At 39.2% G+C, this 23,232-nt stretch overlaps 1 protein-coding gene across 1 annotated transcript; it reads right to left on the bottom strand.

The window, feature by feature from the left end:
* Positions 1–208: 208 nt before the first annotated feature.
* jag1a (jagged canonical Notch ligand 1a) lies at positions 209–17,549 on the bottom strand. Its single transcript, XM_079462138.1, has 26 exons — positions 17,227–17,549; positions 16,500–16,808; positions 14,044–14,101; positions 12,325–12,582; positions 11,965–12,025; positions 11,366–11,496; positions 10,994–11,113; positions 9,726–9,839; positions 9,270–9,383; positions 8,802–8,915; positions 8,305–8,351; positions 7,020–7,193; positions 6,771–6,921; positions 5,882–6,046; positions 5,677–5,790; positions 5,373–5,486; positions 5,084–5,197; positions 4,882–4,998; positions 4,334–4,361; positions 4,168–4,253; positions 3,911–4,024; positions 3,696–3,805; positions 3,384–3,608; positions 2,787–2,918; positions 2,466–2,619; positions 209–2,198 (listed from the first exon to the last, which is right to left on the bottom strand). Exons 1-26 carry the CDS (start codon positions 17,290–17,292, stop codon positions 1,648–1,650), a joined length of 3,741 nt encoding a protein of 1,246 aa, XP_079318264.1. The 5' UTR covers positions 17,293–17,549; the 3' UTR covers positions 209–1,647.
* Between the last annotated feature and the right edge of the window lie 5,683 nt (positions 17,550–23,232).

Below are 23,232 nucleotides of genomic sequence, written 5' to 3' on the forward strand. Positions count from 1 at the left end.
ATAGTAAACTTTTGGGTATTGCAAAAAATTGCATTTTATTAGCATGAGCAGAATTGATCTTAAATCGATCATAAATCTGTTCTAACATATACTGTCATTTTGTATTGAATGCGTTTTTGCGAACGACTTGTTATTTGTTCCTCTCAAGCCTCATGAATAAGGCCCATCGGCTAAAACTGTTCAAGGAAAATGCATTTCTCAACTGGAAAACATTCAAGTGAACTTTTATTTGATTTAAGGGATCTAAATGTAAACAGATTGAATTCAAATGTAAATGTGTACAAAACCCAGGGTAGTTACATTTTTATGTAGTTTGATAAATCTAAAATAAAAACATTCAAGAAATGTACAATAAAACATGGCAGCAGTAGGAAAAATATCAAAGATTCAACAAAAAATGTTAACTTACTGTATTGTACATTAAATGGCCTAATAATAGCAATTTTGCTTTCATAGTTGTCCCTCTTATCACATTCAGGTCTGTTTCTTCATATTTCATATTACTGTACTAGCAAAATTGCACTTCTAATACTGTTTGTTCCCCTTTGGGCTGTTTAGATACGATTCATTTGAATAATGTGGTTTACCAGAAAACGAATGTTGCTTGATATTGCCTGCCAATTTCATTTAACACTGAAGTCTCAACAACTATGAGGATTGAATATTTTAGGAATGATTTGGACAAAATTTTATGACAAAAAATGTGAATTTGTACAGGCAACGTGTGTTTCAAAACCTGATGGAAACCGCCCATCTAGCTTACGTCTCACAACATTTAAAAAACAAACCAAGCTCATGTTTTCTAAAACAGACATTGCACAATAGATCCAAACACACCCTATTCTTCAAAAATAAGATAATCTTTTGGCATCTCAGAACATGAAAAAATACAAATGCTGAACACAAATCTTTTCAAACCATGAAAATAAATAAAAACAAAAGATAGGCTCTTGATGATTAAGTTAATAAAATCAAATATACACAACCATTAATGATTCAAATATTTACAAAATCATCTATACAACACTGACTGAACTGACAGTTCTTTCTTCATATAGACAGTAATTTCGAAGCATGACCTGCCTGCCTGAATACATATTTGAAAAAAGTGAAAAAGCCAAATAAATAAAAACAAATTGTTGGCAAGAGCATGAAAATGGAATAAAAAAGGGGTTGAATACAATCTTCAGGCACGTGATGCACCTGTAATCATACATTTTTGGAACTGATTCACAAGAATTTTTATTTGTCGTGCATTACGAACTATAGAATAACTAAATGTACATGTGCTAATACACACGCAGTTCAGCAAAACAGTTTATTCACTCACAAAAAACATTTTGAGAGATTCACCCAAGGAGCTAATTTTGGCATATTACGTCATCCTGGTGACGAGTTTTGATAGGCTAGAAGTACTGCACACTACTGATACTGACGTGCACAAATTCACCCAAACCAACCTGTGGTCCTGTGAATTATCTTTCTGTAATACATAATCCAGAATCGTCTGGAATCGTCATGACAGTCAACGATAAACAGCTTCCAAACAGATCCTCCGTCATCTTCCGTTGACCTCGTGGGGCATTGCGCAAGGACTGCGCCGATGCTGTAATTGTTACCGTGCCAACTTCACCATGCTATCGGCTGCTATACGATGTACTCCATTTTGCGCAAGCTGTGTTGCGTCTCCAGGTCTCTGTGCTGTGAATCTGGAACTCTGTGCTGTGATTCCAGGTCCCTGTTGTCTTGTTTGTTAGTCCAGTGCGGAGGTTTTCCATCCGTGGCGTTGGAGCTCAGCCTGTCGTCCCGGTCGACCAGCATGTAGGCCGGCGGAAACCGAGCCATCTGCAGCCGCTTGCTGGAATCCGGGATGTCCTCTGCCAGTCTGGCGGATTCAGAATAATGCGTCCTGATTTTGGCTTTAACCGTGTTTTTGTCATCGCCGTGTTCTTTGCCGGGCAGGCTGCCGTTGGACGCGTTCTTCTCGATGTGGTTCTTGATCTGATTGAGTTGTTCACGAGCGTTGTTCACCGTGTTGTCCTCCGTGATTCCAGTGGAGAAGGTGGCAGCGGGGTTGATGGCCGTGGGGCTGGAACTCTGTTTACGCCGCTGTCGCACGCACCACAGGAACACCGATGCCAGTGCCAAAACCCAGACTGCCGTCACTATGGAAACCAGCAGTGGCACCAAGTAGTCTACTGAACCAGAGAGATTGACAAAGGCATTGAAAATAGATTAATCTAATTTTCTAAATTAAAAAAGAAAATCTAAATGCACTTTCAAGACCAGATACAGTGTGAATGCAAACAGAACTGAATTCTGGATCACTTCATTCAGAATCCATTTTAAGCAAACACAGTTAGCATCTTGTAAAATGCACCCTATGAATATATAAAGCAAAGCCTAAAACACACAAATATGATCTCCTCAACAATTTTCTACAATTCTGTAAAGTAATTTCTCACCATTTGGGTTCTGTTGTTGTCTGCGTTGCACGCGGACCTCAGCGATGGAGCCGATGATGCTGCTGTTGGCGCTGTGTTTGCTCACCAGGTCGATGATGCTGTCAGTGATCTGTTTGACGGGGACCCGGCCCTGCATGCCATCCTCAGTCACATGCTGTGAAACAAAGCAATCCCTTAAATATTCACTAAAACAAAATACATAAAGATAAAGCTTAATTGGATGAATTACTGTAAAAGTTTTTTTATTTCTGTGTGTGTGTGCAACAGACATCAATGGATGTTAACACAATGCTGCGAGTTAATGTGTAAAAGATCACTTACGATGGCCACATGGATCTGGTTATTGGCGACAGAAGACGCCTCGCAGCTCATGGAGATGGAAAACTCTGCTGAAACATTCCTGGTCACATATAGATGCCTTAGTTCTCGACACACTTGCTCCACTGTCACACCCTGAGAGAGAACGAAAGAAAATATAGATCAGTCACAGCTGTCAGATCAGTACTTCTAAAATGGCGTACGTCAATTTGATGGGCTCGTATGTTACACAAAAAGAATTCACTAAGAAATGCAGGGTTGTGATTATATTTGTAGAACATGAAATATCAAAGCACATCATAGGTTTTTAATCCATCTAAATATATCCTAATATCTATGTATGTGATCTGAAATGAATTTTATTTAAAAATTGTTGCAGATTTTCTAAATTAACTAAAATAATTACAATTAAATTATTAAATGAAATACAATTAAATGAAATGAAAATATTTCTTAATATATGTAAATAAATTAAATCAATATCTTTTTCACACCCATTTAATCATTGTAATTTGAATATAAAAAATTGACAAAAATAGACAATAAAATAGACAAAAATAACAACACATGTCTTGACTTAGGTTGTCTCTATGTTCACACCTGTGGCATAGTATCCTTATTAAAAGTAAAGGTAACATTCGCGCAGTCGCTCTCCGGGTGACATCTCGCCCGTATGGCTGGGCGGTGAGCTGACCAGCATTCACCCTGTGAGGAGCAGGGCTTCACGAAACACTGCTCCTCGCGTACCGGCACACAGAGCTGACCCAACGGGCACTCATCTCGCCCGGAGCCATGCAAGCGGCAGGGTTTAGGGCCACACCACAGCTGACGGAGAGAAATGATGTAAAATGAATGACTGAGCGTAAAATAAACATTAAGAATTACAAAACAGCTACAAAAACGGGCTCATACCTTGGTACAGGTGACAACGCCCTTATTGCAGTAACAGGTGTTGCAATCTTCAGTCCACTTTGTGCCATCCACAGCAAAGCGACCTCCGACCACACATGAACGACCAGACACTGAGAAAAAAATCATGGCATATTTCACTTCAACATGTACACACAAAACAAAAAGGTTTGTACGTATATTTACATACAGTATATTAACTTGTCTGGGTCATTTACCTTCTTGACACCTGGGTCCAGTTCTGCCAGGTGGACACAGGCAACGATAGCCGTTAATTTCATCAATACATGTGGACCCGAATGCGCAAGGAGACGACTGGCACTCATTAATGTCTGTGGGGAGACGTGCATGTTATGACACAATATTTATCCAGTCATGTGAATACATTTTTATATTTTCAAGCTTTGGGAGCAACAGAATATAGAAAGTATATGTTAGAAAAATGTCAACTGGGCAAAAAGCATCAATAACTCACTGATGCGACAGTCGGGCCCCGCAAATCCACTGGCACACTCACACCTGTACCAGTTATCACCGTCCACACACGTGCCACTGTTATAGCTGCACAAAGATGAGGCGTATAGTGAGATAAGCAGAAAATACTTTAATAATTGACACAAATGTTATTTAATGGAGCTTACCATGGTTGGGGGTTGCAGTCGTTGGAATCTGAAAAACAAAATGCAATCCATTATTAAATGAGATTTGCGTAACAATATGTACGAAAAAAAGATCTAGAAAGACACTTTTGATGTTGGTATGAAATGTTTACATGCATCGTCAAGAATGCTCATCACGCACAAACTGCTTAATGATCTGGTTTGGAGTAGGCCTAAATACGTTTTTTTTATTGTTTTAAGTTTACAATAAAATAGTTATAGTTTACCATATTGACTACTTATTGCCTTTAGTTCAGTGGAGACTAAAGTAAAATTTTGGGGTCTTTTTCTCAACTTGACTGGAATTAAATTTTTGCAAGTTCTGCGGTTCATCTGCAGATAAAACTAAAGAAGAGCATTTGGAGCTTAACTTCTATGAAAATTGTTATATTGTAACTATATACAGTATGTTTATTATTTGAAAGAGAACCTTAAGGACCATGAAGCAGTAGATGAGAGTTGGAAACAGGAAGTAGACAGAAGTCAAGACAGGAAGTAGTAAGGAAGGGGAACGGGAAGTTTTGCCGTACTCTGGCTGCAGATGGGCCCCTCCCATCCTTCTTTGCAGACACAGGTGAAGCTGTCGCCTCTTACAACGCACGTGGCTCCATTCTCACAAGGGTTCGGCGAGCAGGTGCTGTTCTTTGCTTTAGGTAACAGCATAAAAACATGTTTTTACAACTGATTAAGAGTTTAACCCGTAAAATATTGTCATTTAGAATAGCTGCTTACCTATATTACAGGTAGTTCCCTCCCATCCAGGGGCACACATGCATTTAAATGAGTCCCCCTCGTCAGAGCATGTACCTCCGTTGTTACAAGTAGCTTCATCACATTGGCTTTCACCTAGCAACAATAAATCAATCTGTTTACAGACAATATTAGCAATTATCTTTTTCTGCCGCTTAACTAGTTTTACAATTTTATCTATTTTGAGACTTGCATTTTTATGTTTTTAAATCTCTCTGCCTTTACCACCCAAAAGAACATTGCTATGTAGATGAAGTGGGGCGGGACTTACGTGAGTGACAAGTCTTTCCCTTCCATCCATTTTCACACTCGCAGTAAAAATCGTTCACAAGATCGCGACACACACCACGATCTCGACAAGGCTTCATGCTACAGTCGTCAATGTCTGTTTTGAAAACAATTTTTTTGCTAAATATAATTTCATTAAATAAAGAATATAGATGTATTATTATACATATTATATATGATTTTTATTCAAAATATTATTCATCATTTTAATGTATTCCAATACACATACATAATCATTTCTAATACACCTGAATTGAACTGATGGTTCGGGGTAAAAATATACTCACTGGTCTCACAGTTGGGTCCCTCCCAGCCATCAGCGCAGATACACTGGTACACATTGATTTTATCAATACATGTACCACCATTGTGACAGGGATTACTTTCACAGTCGTTGATGTCTAAGAGAGAAATACAATGTCAGAAAATCGAAAAATCTACAAAAGAGCACTGAAGTCAGAGACGGGTCTAAATATGGCACGTTTTTCTTACTCTCATGGCAGTATGTTCCGGTAAATCCCTCCTGACATTTACAGCTGAAATGTCCACCGGCGTGACTTTGGCAGCGGCCGTGAGGACCACAAACATTTGAGGAGATGAGTCGTCTGCCACTTGGTGTACTGTTGGACGCCACGGCAACCGTGCAACTGTCAATCACTGAGAATGATGGAGAAGGTACGGGGTAAAACACCGGAAAGATTGGTACTTTTGGAACAAACTAGACAATAATAAATTACTTTTGTAGCCATTCATCTTATAGACACATCAGACATAGACATATCAAATATCTTTATATCAAAATGGGAAAACTTTACATTTGCAGTAAAAATGTTCAAGACTTTTCCAGGCCTGAAAATCAATAATACACTAATATTTTGCGGTGGGAACCCTTTATCCATACAAGACTAAATTCGGTATTATGTTCTTGCATGTACTGGCAGGATCAAATACAAACCCTGATCATTGACAGGTATGTTGAAAGCTATGAATTAGTGAAACCGTCATGTAGTCGCTTCACGGACGGGTTTTCCCCTTTCGGTAAGCTTGTGAAGTTTGCATATGCGTTGTGTAACAAGATCTTATCTGTTACTATGGCGACACAACCCGGGGGACCAATAGACTAGTGCTGGCGATCGTTAACGCAGCGCTTTACACAATGGCACAGCATCAAACGCTTGAGGCCTTGGGACGAGGGGATAGCTTTACGGCCGGGCTGACTAAAAAAGCCTCTACTTCTATTTCAAGTGCCCATTAAAACCTCAGAATGAGCCCAACCAGATAATCTTACACGCGCATATAAGGGAGCGATCAGCTCTTGATAAAGTTGGAGTTACCGTGACTCCTAGAGAACACGCACATGGTGTTTAAGAAGACAAAGTACCTTGACAGGGTGTGGTAAGGCAGTGGTCCTTTAACTGCGAGCAGTTCTTTCCCTCGTAATCTTCCGGACATTTACAGTTATAGTCTGAGGCCAAACTGAAACACTGCGCTCCGTTCTGACACGGGCCGCTCTCACAGTAGTCCACATCCAGCTGAAGACAAAACAAACACGTATTCTATATCTGCTCACGAGATCATTCGTGCCATTTAAAAGCCTTAATGTGTTGATTCAACAATGTGTTTTACAAACCTGACACAGGACGCCTGAGAATCCAGTTGGACACAAACACTGGAATCCGTTGACGCCGTCTTGGCATCGCCCTCCATTGAGGCAGGGTCGACTGGCACATTCGTCCACGTTTCTCTCGCAGTGTTCACCTGCAAATCCCGGAGCGCACAGACACCTGAAGCCATTTACCAGATCCTGAGAGAGAGAGACAATTAGTTATAAATTGTTCATTATGTACATCATCTGAACGATATCGAATCCGGCAAATCGGTTTATATACGTTTTCTGTCTCACCAGGCATTTTTTAAGTATACATTTATTGCAAACCATTGCGATGTCCACATATGCAATATTTTGATAGTTTCAATTTATCTTGGAAATGTTTTTCCCAAATACTATCCTATCTTTTCGACTACATTCTTTAAGTTCCATATATATATTATATATTTATAAATTATTATTTAAAATAAATTCATTTTCATTTGCAACGCAATTACTTTAATGGTTTACAAATACAATGATTTTATTGCATTGTTCTCGTTTAATGCGAAACTCTTTTTTACAAGTTATTTTAAATAAATTAACATAAACTTGAGAGCTTGAACTCCACAAAGTTATTCTAGAAGGATTTCAGATCATTTTAAAGAGCAAAACACCTATTTTTCATACAAAGCAGTTTGTACGTTTTTTGTCACAGAAGGGTCCAGAATTTTTTACATTTCTCTTTTATTTTACATCACAACCCTCCTTTTCTAACCTTTTTTTAAATCCCAAACCTTGTATTTACTTTTCTATCCATTTGTACTGTTACTGTGGTATGAAAGTACTTATACCGTAGTATAAAGTTATGCTCATACCACCCACACCTTCTGTTAACCTGGTATCCATTACATCTCGCTGCATTCGATCAAATCAAACACAAGAGTGTCAGCAGAGATTATAACTTTATTCGCATTGTATTCACTTCTAACCGACTCAGACATTGTTCTAATGTTTTCCAGCTGCAAGAGAACCAGCCTGGACTAACATGCTGAAAACAAGGACTGAGGAAAGTAAACGAAAGATAAAAAACAAAGGAAAGGAGACAAGAAAGTTTATGGTAATGTGATCTTTCTCCTCTCACGCTCTCTCTCTCACTTTGACTACTCTTTTTTTCTGTTCGCTCTCCAAAGCGTGACTCAGCTTGCGCTGTTTTTAAACAAGAATGGCAGGAGACGGAGGTGATGGGGTGGAGGGAAAAAGGGTTTCTGGGGGGCTCTTTCTCCTCGGCCAAAACCAATGAAAAAGCTTGGGGAAATGGGCTTACCTTACACAGGCCTCCATTAAGACACTGTCCGTGGCAGTCATTGACATCTGTGGGGGTAATCCATCAAAATATAATTTCACATTGCATAAATCATGTCAAGAAAGTAACATTAAGCTCCATTTAAGGTCATATTGAGCTCTGTTGCAAATCTGCACAATTCTATGAAACAGACCTAACATGGTGAAATGTTTTAAGCATTATTAGATTAACAAAATATTTCATAAACCCAACTTGCGTGTAATATTTGACAAACCAAAGTTTAAGTTCTCTGGGTTTCTGGGAGAGATGTCAGTGTTGTTTGAGTTGCATGATGTCACTTCCTAAACTTGTGCCAGCTCAACCAATCAAGATGATGCAGATAATAACGGGTTTCAAACACTGATCTTTTTGTACTACTTGCTTGTAATGTTTACGTAGTTTACACCCCCCCCCTCCTAAATAAATTAAGGCTTTAGCTGCTTTAAATCAAAACTGAGAATCAACTGTAAAATACTTACTGATGTCACAGTTCTGGCCCCTCCAACCCGGGAGACAGTCACAGAAGTATCCACCAATCAGATTTCGACAAGAGTGGGCATTGACACAAGGGCTTTCCTCACACTCATTAGCATCTGCGCCAAAAATGACAAAACAACATGAGGATGGTCCAAATAAAAATCAGAGCGAAATAAATGCAGGAAAATTCCATTACATCCCAACGTCCCTTTAGAATAAGCAAGATGATGTGTGTGTGTGTGTGTGTGTGTGTGTGTGTAAATGCACTCTAGTATGAAACAGTGGGGGTCTCATGGTGGTCTGTTACTTAAATTCTTCCAAGGCTGACTCGGTTACCACGGTAATTGGATTTTTGAGCAAACACACACACACACACACGGACTCAAAGACAGAGAGCCAGAGAAGAAAAGAACAGTGCCGGAAAAGTTGAGGCGCAGAGAGGGGTAAAGAGAAAAGTGCAGGACACACACCGATGAGACAGGTCTTTCCGGTCCACTGAGCGGGACAAACGCATTTAAATCCGTCCACCAGGTCCACGCACATGCCGCCTTGATTGCAGGGGTTTGGATTGCAGTCGTCTACATCTGAGGAAGAACGGAAAACCCAGAGGAAAATGTTAAGGATTTTGAGACTTCAGAAGTTCTCAGCTCTCATAGATTTAAAGCAACATTTTAAAGCAATTTCACCCAAAAAAATATCATTACAATGATGTACAGGGTGGTTGCTTCCTTGCTTAAACCCCACCCCCCAACGTTACATAGTATTCTGGACTCCATATAAACCTAAGGTTTGATTTCCACAGCATTACTTATCAAGGTGGACAGTATAATTTATAAATCATTTTTATAATTTACAATATTGACTTTGGTATCCCGGGAAAACAGAGCATTATTAGGGCTTTCACACACTCATATAAACAGGCTTACTGATATTGCAGGACGGTCCGCTCCAGCCGGCCGCACACTGACACTCAAATCCCTGACTGGACTCCACACAACTGCCTTCGTTCAAACACGGCTCAGAAAGGCAGGCATTATCCACTACAGAAAGAGAGAGAGAGGTTATAATGTTGTGTCCGCAATGTAATCAAATTACACCACACTGCAGCTGAGACAAACAAAATACACAGACGTTTGGAAAAGGCTACTCTAAAATAAAACACACAGACCAGATTATTCATTGCAATGAATTATTTTAGGTTAAATATTTTTCAATACTTACTAACTGTTTATTTTATTTGCACTTTTCTTTTGCCCTTCTTTGGCAAAACAAAGGCTGTTGTAATACCAATGGCATGCCAACAAAGCACGCAAGATTCAATTTGAAATCACAATTAATCTGGAGTTATATACAGCGAGACAGGATCACATCCTTGGTTTTCCCCTTTCAATCTCTCAGTAACTCCCTGTTTAGGTCCGTCACTCTTTTTATCAGATACAGTCGGTGGACTGGAAAACCCCTTCGGCCTTTCTCACACCGGCTACAGACCACACCAACAGAAACATGGAGAGCAACAAGAGGCAGTGTGTGCTCGTTTCCAATTGATGGTAAACAAAGACAAAATAACGGGAAAATTTCTTTCCTTTGTGTACCGAACAGGCTGGTTGGGTACATTATGCTAAATTCACCCAATCAAGAAACATAACTATCCCTCTACCACACAACTGATGTGATGCATTTTTCTGTCTTAATCTATTAATGCACACTGCATTCTTTGGCTTGGCTGAGTCAGACGCAGTTTGTTTGTGTGTCGGGTGTATGTTTTTTGGAAGAAATGATCCCTATTTTCCTCCCTTCAACTTGCTTTACAATCACTGTCAAAATCTAGATAGAAACACTGAAATAAGTAAGAGTGACAGGCAATATCCAGAATGAACATTCGTCAAGTGCCAAAAACGAGTAGGAAATCTTCGACCAAACATATAAAAGAGACATTTTGGCCAGATGACAACATAATATTTGATTCAATTTGGCTTGCAAGAGCAATAGTCTGACTCTCACTATTAGGCAACGCAAGCGATCCAAATCGAAGATGTACAACCCATTTTAAATTAAAAATAAATCCTCCATAAGATCTTCAGGAAGTTAACCTAATTTCTAACTTGACCCAACTTTGTCTTGAACGATTGGCTCGAATGATGTTGGTCTGTTAAGGATGTCGCCTTTGTACGACATGTATGTAACTGTGACCCACCATTCTCACAGTTCAGTCCAGAGTATCCGTCAGGACAGGCGCAGTGGTACTTGTCCGGTCCGGTATTACTGCAGGTACCTCCATGAAGACAGGGCTGCCGTGTACGACAGGTATTCAAATCTGTATTAAACAAATCAGTTTGAAACTATCCATATTTAATGTGGATCAACTCGATAGAAGGAAATATAGACCCTTTTGCAAGACTGGTTGAAAAGCACTTTCTGTATCATTTAAAGTATTTCAATTTAGTTCAAATTGTTGTGTTAGTTTATGGTTAAAAAACTTAAACAGAAAGAATCTGGACCCAGTGTTGCATGTGTCTTTCAAAATGGTCTATAGAAAAATTTAAGGGAATGGTATAGAGTAAAACACCTTTGTCGCAAAGCTGCCCGCCCCAGTTGGTGTCACACAGGCACTGCCAGGGTTCGACACAGGTGCCGTGCACACACCCAGGGTGAGGAATGCACTGATCACAGTATTCTCCTTGCCAGCCATATGAACAACTGAGAAAAGAAGAAAATCTGAAATAACTAAAATTGTGGATTTGATCTACCATCTGCTTAATCTGCCATCTTAAACAAATCTATCATAGGCCATTCTGAGCTGTCAACTAGTGATGTCAAAACGATTACAAAATAAATGTTTGTGTTTATGTAATATATTTGAGTGGGGTGTGTATATCTTTATGTATATATAAATACATAAAAATACATGTATATATTTAAGAAATAAGTAATATTTAACTGTATACATAATGTTAACTATAGTTTAATACAAATACTGAATATTTATTATATGTACACATGTATGTGCATGTTTTTATATATACTGTACATAAAAATATACAAGCCACACACATATATAACATAAACAAACGCGATTAATCGATTTGACAGCATTACTTTAAACTCAAAGATACATGCCATGCTGCTTTAAAACTTGGCAAAAAGAAATAAAAACTAGCATTTTACCTGCAGTCTCCGGGTACTTTACAAGAGCCGTGCTCAGTGCTACAGCCTTGCTTACAGATCGCTGGGAAAACAGGAAAGAGAACAAGAGAGTTTAGTGATCCATCCCATCTTTGTGATCTTAGCAACTCTCTTGCATCACAACACTTCACTATGAACATGATGTCATTTCCCTCCCGCTCCTCTTGGTTCTTCATGCGGGGTATAATAATCGTTCTGTATCTGTGCGCAAGTCAAAGCTTGTCATGAGTGTGACGATCAAACGGCATTAATTCCTCAACTTAACACTGAGTCAGATGAATCAACGAATACATGTACGGTATATATTTTCATTTAAATGAACCGTCCAGCCTGTCCTCTTACCGGTGTTGCATTCTGGGCCGGCCCAACCCTCCAGGCATGTCTTGTTGCCGTTGTGATCACAGGTGTAGTGACCGAAAAAATAATCCCTGGGTCGACAAAACTTATTACAGCCGAGGCCGAAATAATGTTCATCACAGGTGACCCGAATCTGGTACTGGAACTGAGCCACGGGGCCGTTGTGTTTCAAAACCTGCCACTGGCGATTTGGGTTGATCATACCAGACTGCACTGCTTTCTCGATGACCTGTCCATTTATACCTACAAGAATAAGAGAAAAATACATATCATGACATCATGTTGTATATTTATAGTCACACTATAAATTGCCGCGTACAGTATTCTTTGTTTACTATAACTTATACAGTCAGAAAAACTATGTAGTCATTTTTTAGGCCAGGCCTAAATCCAGCACAGCGGTGAGGTATTTGGCCACGGGACTTTAAATTGTGAGACGAGCGTGTGAAGCGTGTGTGGCCCGAGGTTTGGACGAACTAACTGTCTCGACCCAAACCTGTCCTACGGGAAGACAAGCATGAGGCTGCCAAAGCCAAGATGTCACTGCTAGCCAGAGTAAGAGAGAGAGATCCTCACACACACGTATGATGCTGGAAATATCACGCGCCAGCGTGAGAAGAAAAGGTGGATCGGGGACTGTTTACTACCACCCACTAATCTGAAACTTTAGAGAATTTTTTAGTGTGTAAGGAGGGCCATTTAACGATTAATCGCATCCAGAAACGAAAATTGTCTGTGCACTGTGCAGATTTAGTTTGTGTTTATAAACACATACACTTACACATACATGAATATATTTGGTTCCAAAATAAGACAAAAAAATGTTTTTGTTTTATTGTGTTAGTTTTAGACTGCATTTTTTAAAATTATATTTATATATAATTTAAACTATATATATATATAAACATTTATTCATTTTATATATTATTCTTAAATATATACATTTATTTGTGTTTATAAATACAAAATAACATGCACGGTACACAGACATATATTATGTAAACACAAACTTTTATTCTGGATGTGATTAATTGCGATTAATCGTTGAACAGCCCTACGTGAAAGTAGATTGAGAGCCGGTCGAGAGCATTGCATTGTAGGACACAGTATTGTGTAGTATGCATTGCACACTTTACGTATCGGAAATGAATCCAGGTATTTTATAGATACACAAGACTTCAGAAATAGTATAAATGTTTGATGAATAAAACTTTATTTAAGCAGGATCTAAACCACTTATTTGATTGGTTAGTCTTTGTTGTGCTCTCATTTACTAATGTGTGTGTGTACAGAAGCTGCACTTAAGACTACTTAACACCTTGACGTTAAGTAATAGTCAATATTTGCAGTTGTGTTCTGATTTAGCGCACACACACACACTTTATTCACTCAGACATGAAACGGGTTCATAATGAAATTGGACTCTAAACACACACACACACACACACTTTACACTTTTGATTTATTACACACTATTAAAGCAAATTCCTCAAGCATTCAACGTTGTGTGCGTGTGTGCGCGTGTCATCTCATGCATTATTTTTTTTAAATGTCTGATGAATGCAAACAGGTGCAGGCAGTGGTTTAATGACACACGCACGGCATTCTCCCTAGTTTAACATACATTACACAAACTCTCTCTCTTTGTCACACTCACACTGCTCTCCATAAACACAAGTGTGTGTGTTTGTGTAAGATACTCACTGCCAGTGCTTGAGTCATTATTGAAGTCCAAAGCCTCCACAATCAGTGTATATGACCTCTACAAGAGAGAGAAACACACGTGAACAAACAGCGATACACAAACACTTTTAACATGATACAGCATTTTCTGATATGAGATGAGAAGAGATGAGACAAGAAGAAACAAGATGCGATGATACAATACAAAAGGAGATGAATGAGTGTGACAAAAGGAAACAAGGTTTAACTAAACATAATTGATATGCTGATGCTTTGAGAGAGAGAGAGAGAGAGAGAGAGAGAGAGAGAGAGAGAGCGAGAGAGAGAGAGAGAGAGAGAGAGAGTAAGTTATTGCCACTTTTCAGCTTTATCAAGACATCAGTGAACTAGTGTCAATCTCTCCAGTAACAAGAGGGGCAGGAGACTGAAGGAATGTGTGAGAAAAATTGTGAACATGCCGAAGCCTGAGAACCAAAGTAAAAGACAAACCAACAGAGACAATAATAAGACAAGGCTAATGGTGAGATACAGAGAAGAAAGACGTGTAGGATTTACTGTAACATTGTCCTCTGATTTGACCTCACACAAACACATGATGCTATCTCTTCCTGTCCCGCGGTCCGAGGGATTTGTGGACTTTTATGAGCTTTAATCCATCCGTTGTCAAACAGACACAAATGATTGAGGTAACATCATCAGACGAGTGTGTGTGTGTGTGTGTGTGTGACAGAAAAAGAGACACACACAGACAGAAGTACTGTGGAGAACAAAATTTGATGAGATTGTGTGTAGATTGGATTTTCATTGTTTTTGTTCACTTTCATCTGAGATTTAAAAGAAAAAGATTTAAAAACAAGCAACAATGGATCAGAACACACACACTCTCATCCAAAGATCCCCTGTGCTTCTTTGTAAACCCGCTTTGTTGAACCGCGACCCACAATGCACCACAACGCCCGACCAGAGTTCAATTGCTAGGTAGACATGTGATGGAAAAGAAAGCATGCAAGATGACAATGTCTAATGAATCTCCATTCAGAGGCGCTCAGAGGCAGGTCTAGACTCTAGACCGCTGTGGGCAGGGGGTGAGATGTTTGTGGCACGGCTGCCACGGTAACCGGGCCTAATTGGACTATCAGACTGACACGGCGTGACCTCTTATTGACAGCTCTGTCTCATGAGTTGTGAAAGTAAACATGCGATTCGGCCGGTGTACAATGCAAAGCATTCAGATTCTGAACTGGGAAAATTAAATGCCGGGATAAGATTTGCACTGAGAGTCGTTCTGTAAAATGCAGTCTTACATTGAACGATTTTGTGTGCATCATAAAACTGTCTGCATTTTATTTGTCATTCATATGTTGGTATCCAAGTAAAAATCTATGATACCTTGATGTTGTTTAGGTACACAAGTGATTACCTTTTAACACAGCCAATGAGAGATATAAAGATAGGGAGATAAAAGGCATGAAATGATCAATGGTGGTCCCGAGTTGACTGGATATCTAAGAGCTGCTTCCTGTGGCCATTGTGTGTAAAACAGCCTCTTAATATCCATCAACAGAGATAAACTCAGGTGTTTAATAGCGCATTGTCCTTCTGTTTTGAGCGAACATTGGCAAAGTATACCGGTCGGGTTGGGGTAACGTAAACCCCTTCTAGCCTGAAGATCAACATAAAGGAATGCAGTGGCACAGAGCAAATGAATGATGCCAGAACAAATGAATGACGCAGAAAACAACCTGTTTCCAGATCCCCGTGAAACGTCAAGTGCGTATTTACAAACAGAAGGTGACGTTTAAAATGTTGGTTGAGTCGAGAAAGTTAAGAAAATTGAGGGAACTGGATGTCAAGCTGTCACATAAGGTTCTGAATAAGGAACAATAGTTCCAGGGTACAAGAACATAAAACCAAACTGGCGGGCATTCAGAAAACTAATAACCAAGGTGGACTTTACCCAGAATGTTAAACTGAGTTCTCAGGACAATATTTTTTTCATAACTGTTTTTAACCAGTTATATTTTTATTTGCTGCCTCTTGTAGACAATACTTACCTAAAGAAAAAAAGAACAATAAAGCCTAATGGTTTCCATTCCAAATGGATGTTACAACTGAACCCAGTACACAATCCCTTTAAGAAGTGTGTTTTCAGGTCTTATGCCAGTAGGATTGAATGGTGTTCGGCCAGGTAACATCCCACCAATTCTAACCCAATACATTACCAGTAGAGACTCACAGTCAGAGACCTTTATAGTTTCCATTAAGACTAAATCAATTTCAATTAAAGCCAAAATCCCTCTGTAAATGTTTTCTATTTTTCAGCATGAAAATGTATTTAAAACCCATCCTGAGAAATGTTCCCACGGCCAAAACGTGTGACAACGAGGCAATAATCCTATTTCTGAGTTCTGTTCAATCAGATTAAGATTTCTCAATCTCTATGTTAACACAACAACAGAGCTTTTATTCCAACTCACCGGCCATGCGAAACTGAAGGGCAGCACAATCCTGGATTTATCGTTCTGATCGGCGAGGGGCTTGAGAGAAAACGTATTTCCACCGATAACTGGAGTAGATCCGCTACCGAAGCTACACGGGCCTCCCGAAAACACCCGAGACTGATACTCCTTCAAACACGCCCGGAAAAACGTGTCGCACTCGTCCGCGGTGCATCGGCTGTCCTGCGCGCTCCGGACGCCGTCACAGCACGCGCTGTTCTGAAGCTCTCCGTTCATGTTCTCTACCGACAAAACTTGCAGCTCGAAATGTCCAGATGCCTGACATACCTGAAATAAACCAATAATAATAATATTTAGTATTAGTTTAAAGTCCTGTCATATCTATCTATCTATCTATCTATCTATCTATCTATCTATCTATCTATCTATCTATCTATCTATCTATCTATCTATCTATCTATCTATCTATCACTAAAAATAAGTGGCAAAATAAACGAAATGTGTTGTCTGATATCTGCATAAAGAAAGTCGCACATGTCAACGCCATCAGTTTAATCTCAATGTTAACGTTTCTAGCAAATCCAAGAAAAACACCCAAAACATCTGTCAAGCATCTATTTGACAACATCAGGCTGCGGATCACCCACCAACACAAGAAACATGGATGTTCAACCTAAATGTAAATGTATTTAAAATTATGTCAGTTTAACTTTATATTTTAAAGTGGCATATAAAACTCACGTACCCTCATCCACAGGCACCTCAAAATCACATGAACGGACAGCAGCGCAAAACTTGGTCTGAGAATCATGCCTCCTCTTTCCGTCGGCACCGTCCGCTACGAAACTAGAAGTTCAGCCGGCACACGGCTCTCATATAGCAGCACATGCACGAGGACAGATCCGCTCAGATCCAATAGCGGAGAGATTCCTTGATGCCCCCTTTGGCGCTCTATTATCCGCGTCTCTATTCTTGTATTGTCCTTCTGTTTTACAACAATGCCCACGGGCTGGAGAAAACGCTGCGAATGTGACCGGGCGAGCGCTCAATCTATACAGCGCGTTCACTGGAGAGGGGCGGGGCCAAGGCTTCTATATTCATGACCGGGCAGGGCGAGCGATGGTAATAACGCTCACCTTGTTTTCAACTGTGCAATGCATCTCTATGTATGTGGTCTATTAGTTCATGGATTTGTAGTATTATTAATGGATGCAAAACAAATAAGATCACCCGCATATAAAAAAGTGTTCTGTTCATTTAAGATGCATGACAGTTCAGGAGCATGTCAAAATCAAAATATATAAAGAATATTGAAAATTGTTCCTCGTTCAACCCCCTGAACTAAACATATACCCCAAAGTTGTGTTTTCATTTACATAAAATGAATGAGGTGACATACATTTAAAATTGACCCTGATCCATAGAACTCTGCACGCGCCTGCACAGACTTTATCTCTGAAGTCTGAGCGTGTCAAAGAATGTCAGGCCAAATCGCATTATGCATCATGTCTTTTCCTTATTGCATTTCAGGTACTAGATTGCATTCTAATGAGGCTCATTCCCGACTCATCACGGCACAAGTTGCTATTGTGACAGCCCTGTTAATAATCATATATTATTCATGAGCAAACCCGTGAATATCCCAACTCAAGACCCCTGCTAGTCCTCCATTGTGTTCACGGCACCAATAGTCTCAGTCTTTTCAAGGGCCTGTAATGGCAGATGCTCCAATGCGGCTTTCACTCAGAACGACAAACTGCTCTTTTTTTAGCTGAACGTGAAGCGGTTAATCACGTCCCCCGTGTTAGGCCGTCATGGTGTCTCGAAAGAAAAAGCATGACAGAAATGGGGGATGGAGGAGAAAAGGGCGTGAGGAGGGGGATCTCCTGTGAAATGGAGATGGAGGAAGGAGGGCCTGATAAAGGTGGGGGTCTTAATTTTTAAATTAGAGCAGCTGGGCCTCACTCCCGTTAAAGAGCTGTCATGAATAGATTATGGCACATGCCTAAATGGGAACCGCCCACCCCTGCCCCTCGGGACACGCCCCTCAGCCTCTGGTTGATGGAATGCACAGCATTTGATTAACTTCAGACAAGGACAGGATGCTATGAGACAAAGATTGGCTCCTGCATAACAGTAGAGAGAGAGAGAGAGAGAGAGGTACGTTGTAATTCACACAAAAAATGTATAAAACAAACTAAAAGAAAATATTATTATTGTTATTATTATATTAATATATTATATTATTATTATCTAATATTTAAATAAATAATTTAATTGTATTAAAATAATTATAAATATTGTTATACAATTTATTATAATAAAATATTATAATTTGTCCGCCTCTAGGGCGTTTTTGCTTACTTTATCAGACTAGACTAGATACTGATATGTCACACCCACTTTTGGCGAATTAATACATTCCTAAATCCTGCCCTTCATTTTCTTTATCATTTTTTTCAGCTGACATCATGAATTCCTCATACTCTATCAGCCTCCCCCATTGACCACCTGACTGCATTCTTGAATGTAACACCCACAATCAATCCTCAATTATTTAAATCCTGCATCATAAAATGTTCATTTTCACACAAAAATATTGAAAATTACGTGAAGAAATTGTATTTCATGACTTGTATTGACATTTTAGCTCTTCTCTTTTGGCAAACCCCTATAACCAAGGAACAATGAGGTGTGATGCAGCAGTAGACACCCACAAGACTACACAAATCCAATATATACAATTCCTAAGAACTCCATAAACCCATCACCCACGCTTTACCAAAATCACAGGCCTGCAGCCACAGGCAGATGTCAAACAGCCAGCATGCCTTATATCTCTTTCATTTTTCCATATCATCACAACAGATCTGATCATCCGTTCATCCGTGACTGATGGGAAGGGTTTCCTCACTCTCATGAGAAAACTTTATAAGCCCGCCTCTTTTACATGCACATTTGTCTTTCAGTTACTCCTTGACGTTGATCGTTCATAACTAAGATGTTTAATGTCACGCTCATTTTGTGTTGGTGCGTGTGTTAAAGTTCCCACAGTTTCTTCACTCCCATCTCGCTCTGACCCGTGAGTCATTTTCCTGTAGAGCGACCGAGAGCGATGAAAGGAGAGAGGTTAATAAGCAACTAATGGTACATATTAGACCTGTAATGGCTCATCTGCTCTTTAGATCTCTTATAGACCAATCACGAGTAAATGTGTATCTGTGTTGAAATTATTCATTGCAAATATTTATCTGGTATTTTTCAGTAAATTACCCCTAAATAATAATAATAATCATTTCCTAAAACAAATTCATAATAAAATTTGTTGTTCGAGAAGGTATCATATCACTGCTGTGTTTCTGAAACCTTAATCTCAATATTTAATCCAGAAAAAAAAACAATTTATCACAGAGGGTTTGTCAACCTTGACAACACAGCATTTAATAAGTTAAAATGTAATATGTTTTTTAAATGTCCTGAAAAGCGAATTCTGAGGATCTGAGGTTTCAGAAGAACAGCGACGATATGTTGGGTTTGTGTGTAAAACAATAAAAATGCCTTTTGCGATGCAGTAAAATAAAATATATTTAAGATATATTCTTGGAAAATAAATGTATCAAGCTTTATAGATTTTCAGATGTTCAGATGTTTCGGATGAAAGTGATTTTTCCAGGCACCTTCTCAATTGCCGTAGATAAATAAAATGGGATTAAGGAACGTAAAAGGAGTTGATAGGAGTTTTAGAAGTTGACCTCTGTCCAAGTGCTTTCTTTTCAGTGTGTTGGAAATCATTCCAAGAGGTTAGCCTGGGACGCGTGCCATAATAGTATACAAGGAATGTGGTAAAGTGCAAAAAAAAACTTGTGTGAATGTGTAGAAAGAAGTTTTACAAGCTAAGTGTTTTTTTGGAGGAGTGAACGGCTGGACACATGTGTGGCTGAATTGTTCTGAATGAACTTCTGAAAATGATAAAGTCTTGTACTTGAATGCTTGAAATTTGTTTTGCATTTACATCTTGCCAATGTCTGCAAGTTATTTGCTTTTATACGTAGAAACTCCTTTGATATAGTGTTTAAAACATCTCTCATGAAGATAGAAATAATGGTCAGGCTGGAGTGCTGTAGTCTAGGCAAACCGAGAATTTCATAAACATTTTTGGGTGCTGGTTCCCATATTTTATTTCACATGAATCATAATGGTTTTGATGACTCATTTTAATATGTGAAAAGTACATGATTAAGAATGAGTGTAACCAAACTTGATAAGCAGAGTATATGCCCATATTGCATCATCATCCCTTGTGTATATAATAAATCTTTGATTTATCTCTCTCTTATTCTGCATATTAGGATCTCACGGATCAGGCCTGTGCAGTGATAGCATCTGCTTTCAGTGTTCAATGGAGCGAGTGGGCAAACATGAAATGGAATGTCCACCACCTGGAATCATCAGTTTTTCCTCTATACTACACTCTGCATCTTGAGCCAAAAACAGATCAGCAATGTTTGTGTGCGTGCGGAGGAGTCTCTGGAGTTTGTTTGAAGGGAAAACACAACTAATTGCAACTCCCCCTTTGTTTTCGGCAGATTAAATAGCTCAACAGAAGCCAGACACTGTAAATACTGTCAACTACACCACATGACAAGTACATTTCTTAGAAGTTACACAGATGTTGCTATTGTCTATAAAATTGATCTGTTGAAAGTTAGAAAAATGTAAGAGCAGCAAATTTGGCTATTTTCGGTTTATCGATACTTGTTTAATTGTGTGTGACACATATAACTTACAATAACAGAGCGAAACAGCTAATGCAATAGTGGAGGATGGTCCTACACAAATGCACATGTTTACTTAGTTAGCTAATTGACCTAATTAACTAGTCTTATTTACTTAGTTATCATGGTACTGTCTATTTAGGAAGAACCGCTTTCATTGTAGTATTCCTCATACGAAAATGTCCAAATGTACTGCCCTGTAAATGCAATTTTGTCTGCAAAAGCACAGCTAGTTCAAAAACAAACACACAAAGTTCAGGTTTTATGACTGTGTTAATGTTGAGAGGGCTGCTGGTCTTTTGTTCCCTGCGGTTTTTAAATTGCATGCTGGTTTATCACTGTACACAGAACAAGAAGCGATGGACGAGTGTGGGAATTCAAGGATGGATCAAGAAGGAACAAGAATACATGTCTGTGTGACTAACTGTGGTCAGAATGTGTGTAGCGCACCTTTATTTTCTACAGGGATGTATTTGACAGGCAGTAATCATCATGACTGCAATGTGACCTAAGAAACAAAGTATTTCGCTTTTTACTAACGTGAAAGGATGACTCAAATCTGAATCGTGTTCAGGCCCCTCTGTGGGAGGTGAGGTTACTGTCCATCAGGTGTGGTTCCCATGAGATCTTGCTGAATCTGTGACCCCGCGAAGAGACGGCATGTGGGGAAGGCCAAGTTTTGTTTAGAGATGTTTTGGTGCAGAGCTCTTATATGTTCTCATCAAAGCAGTACACAGGACTGGCTGAATCCGGGCAGAGCTGAGACCTCGCACCGCGGGCTGTGCAGCTGCGCTCGGTGGGGCACATCCACCAGGTTTTCCTTATTTCGAAGAGAAGAGCAAATAAAAGAACAGGGACGTTATGATTCACTAACCCCTAACACGACATAAACCTGGGATAGTCAAAAACATCAGCCTATAGAATATGCAAATGAGCTGTCAGGATTGTGTGTGTGCGTGCAACTTATTTTGGTAATATGTAAGGCAAAACATTTATATTGCATCGCACCATTGCATAGTTTCTGATAAAATGAAGCAATAAGTGTTACGCGTTTTCAGTGACTGATTGTTTAAATATTACATTTGGCCGTTTCTCAATTCTGAAAATGTGGTTTCTCTAAAGATAAAATTCTCTAATGCATTTGCCTCCCTTTTAGTTGAAGTCTTGGACAAAATGAACCTCTTGAAGTCAGAGATGATGGAGACCATATTGTTTGCCGATTGACCAGAGGGGCATCTGTGAGTCTGTCTGTTTAGCATTGACCGCTCCCCATGTTTCCGTGCCTTACATCCTGACAGTGATTCCCAACCATAACACATACTGTAGAAAGATTTCCATTTTGCTTTGTTTGCTTATAAACCTTTTGCTTAAAGCCAGAAAGTACCACCCCCGCGTGTATATGTAAGTGTTGTTTAATTTGAATTGTGTATGCATTTAACTCAATATTCATGTATAAATAAAATGAATAAAACCAAAATGGCTCAAAAAGAGCAACGACATTCAATCCGTAACCTAAGAAAAGAAGAAAAAGAAAAGTAACAGGTCTGTTTAACGTTGCATTAAAGAAAGACTTTCCTTCAAAATGACAATTCTGTCATCACATACTCACCCTTTTGACATTTTAAACCTGTGTGATTTTCTTTATTCTGCAAAACACAAAAGAATATATTTTGGTAACCAAATAGATTTGGTCCACATTGACTTCTATTGTGTGGACACAAAACCAATGCAAGTCAATGGGGACCAATGGTTTTCTGTTACCAACATTTTTCAAAATATCTTCTTTCGTATTCTGCAGAATTAAGAAATATAGGATTGAAATGACACGATGGATCGTGTAAATAATGACAGAATTTTCATTTTAAGTGAGCTGTCCCTTTAAGAGATCTCCCTGTGTTTTTGAAACACATGTTCAAAGTCTATCATCTATCTATCCATGCATTCATATCTCATTGGCGTATAGTGGTTACCAAATG

Source organism: Barbatula barbatula (assembly GCF_947034865.1).
Source record: "Barbatula barbatula genome assembly, chromosome: 8".
Classification (NCBI taxonomy): domain Eukaryota; kingdom Metazoa; phylum Chordata; class Actinopteri; order Cypriniformes; family Nemacheilidae; genus Barbatula; species Barbatula barbatula.

Coding starts and splice junctions, on each gene's coding strand:
- jag1a (XM_079462138.1), bottom strand. CDS start 17,292: ATGATTCTCAGACCAAGTTTTGCGCTGCTGTCCGTTCATGTGATTTTG. Junction 5,791..5,881: donor CGGAACATACTGCCATGAGA/GTAAGAAAAACG, acceptor TTTCTCTCTTAG/ACATCAACGACTGTGAAAGT. Junction 4,254..4,333: donor GACTGCAACCCCCAACCATG/GTAAGCTCCATT, acceptor ATCTTTGTGCAG/CTATAACAGTGGCACGTGTG.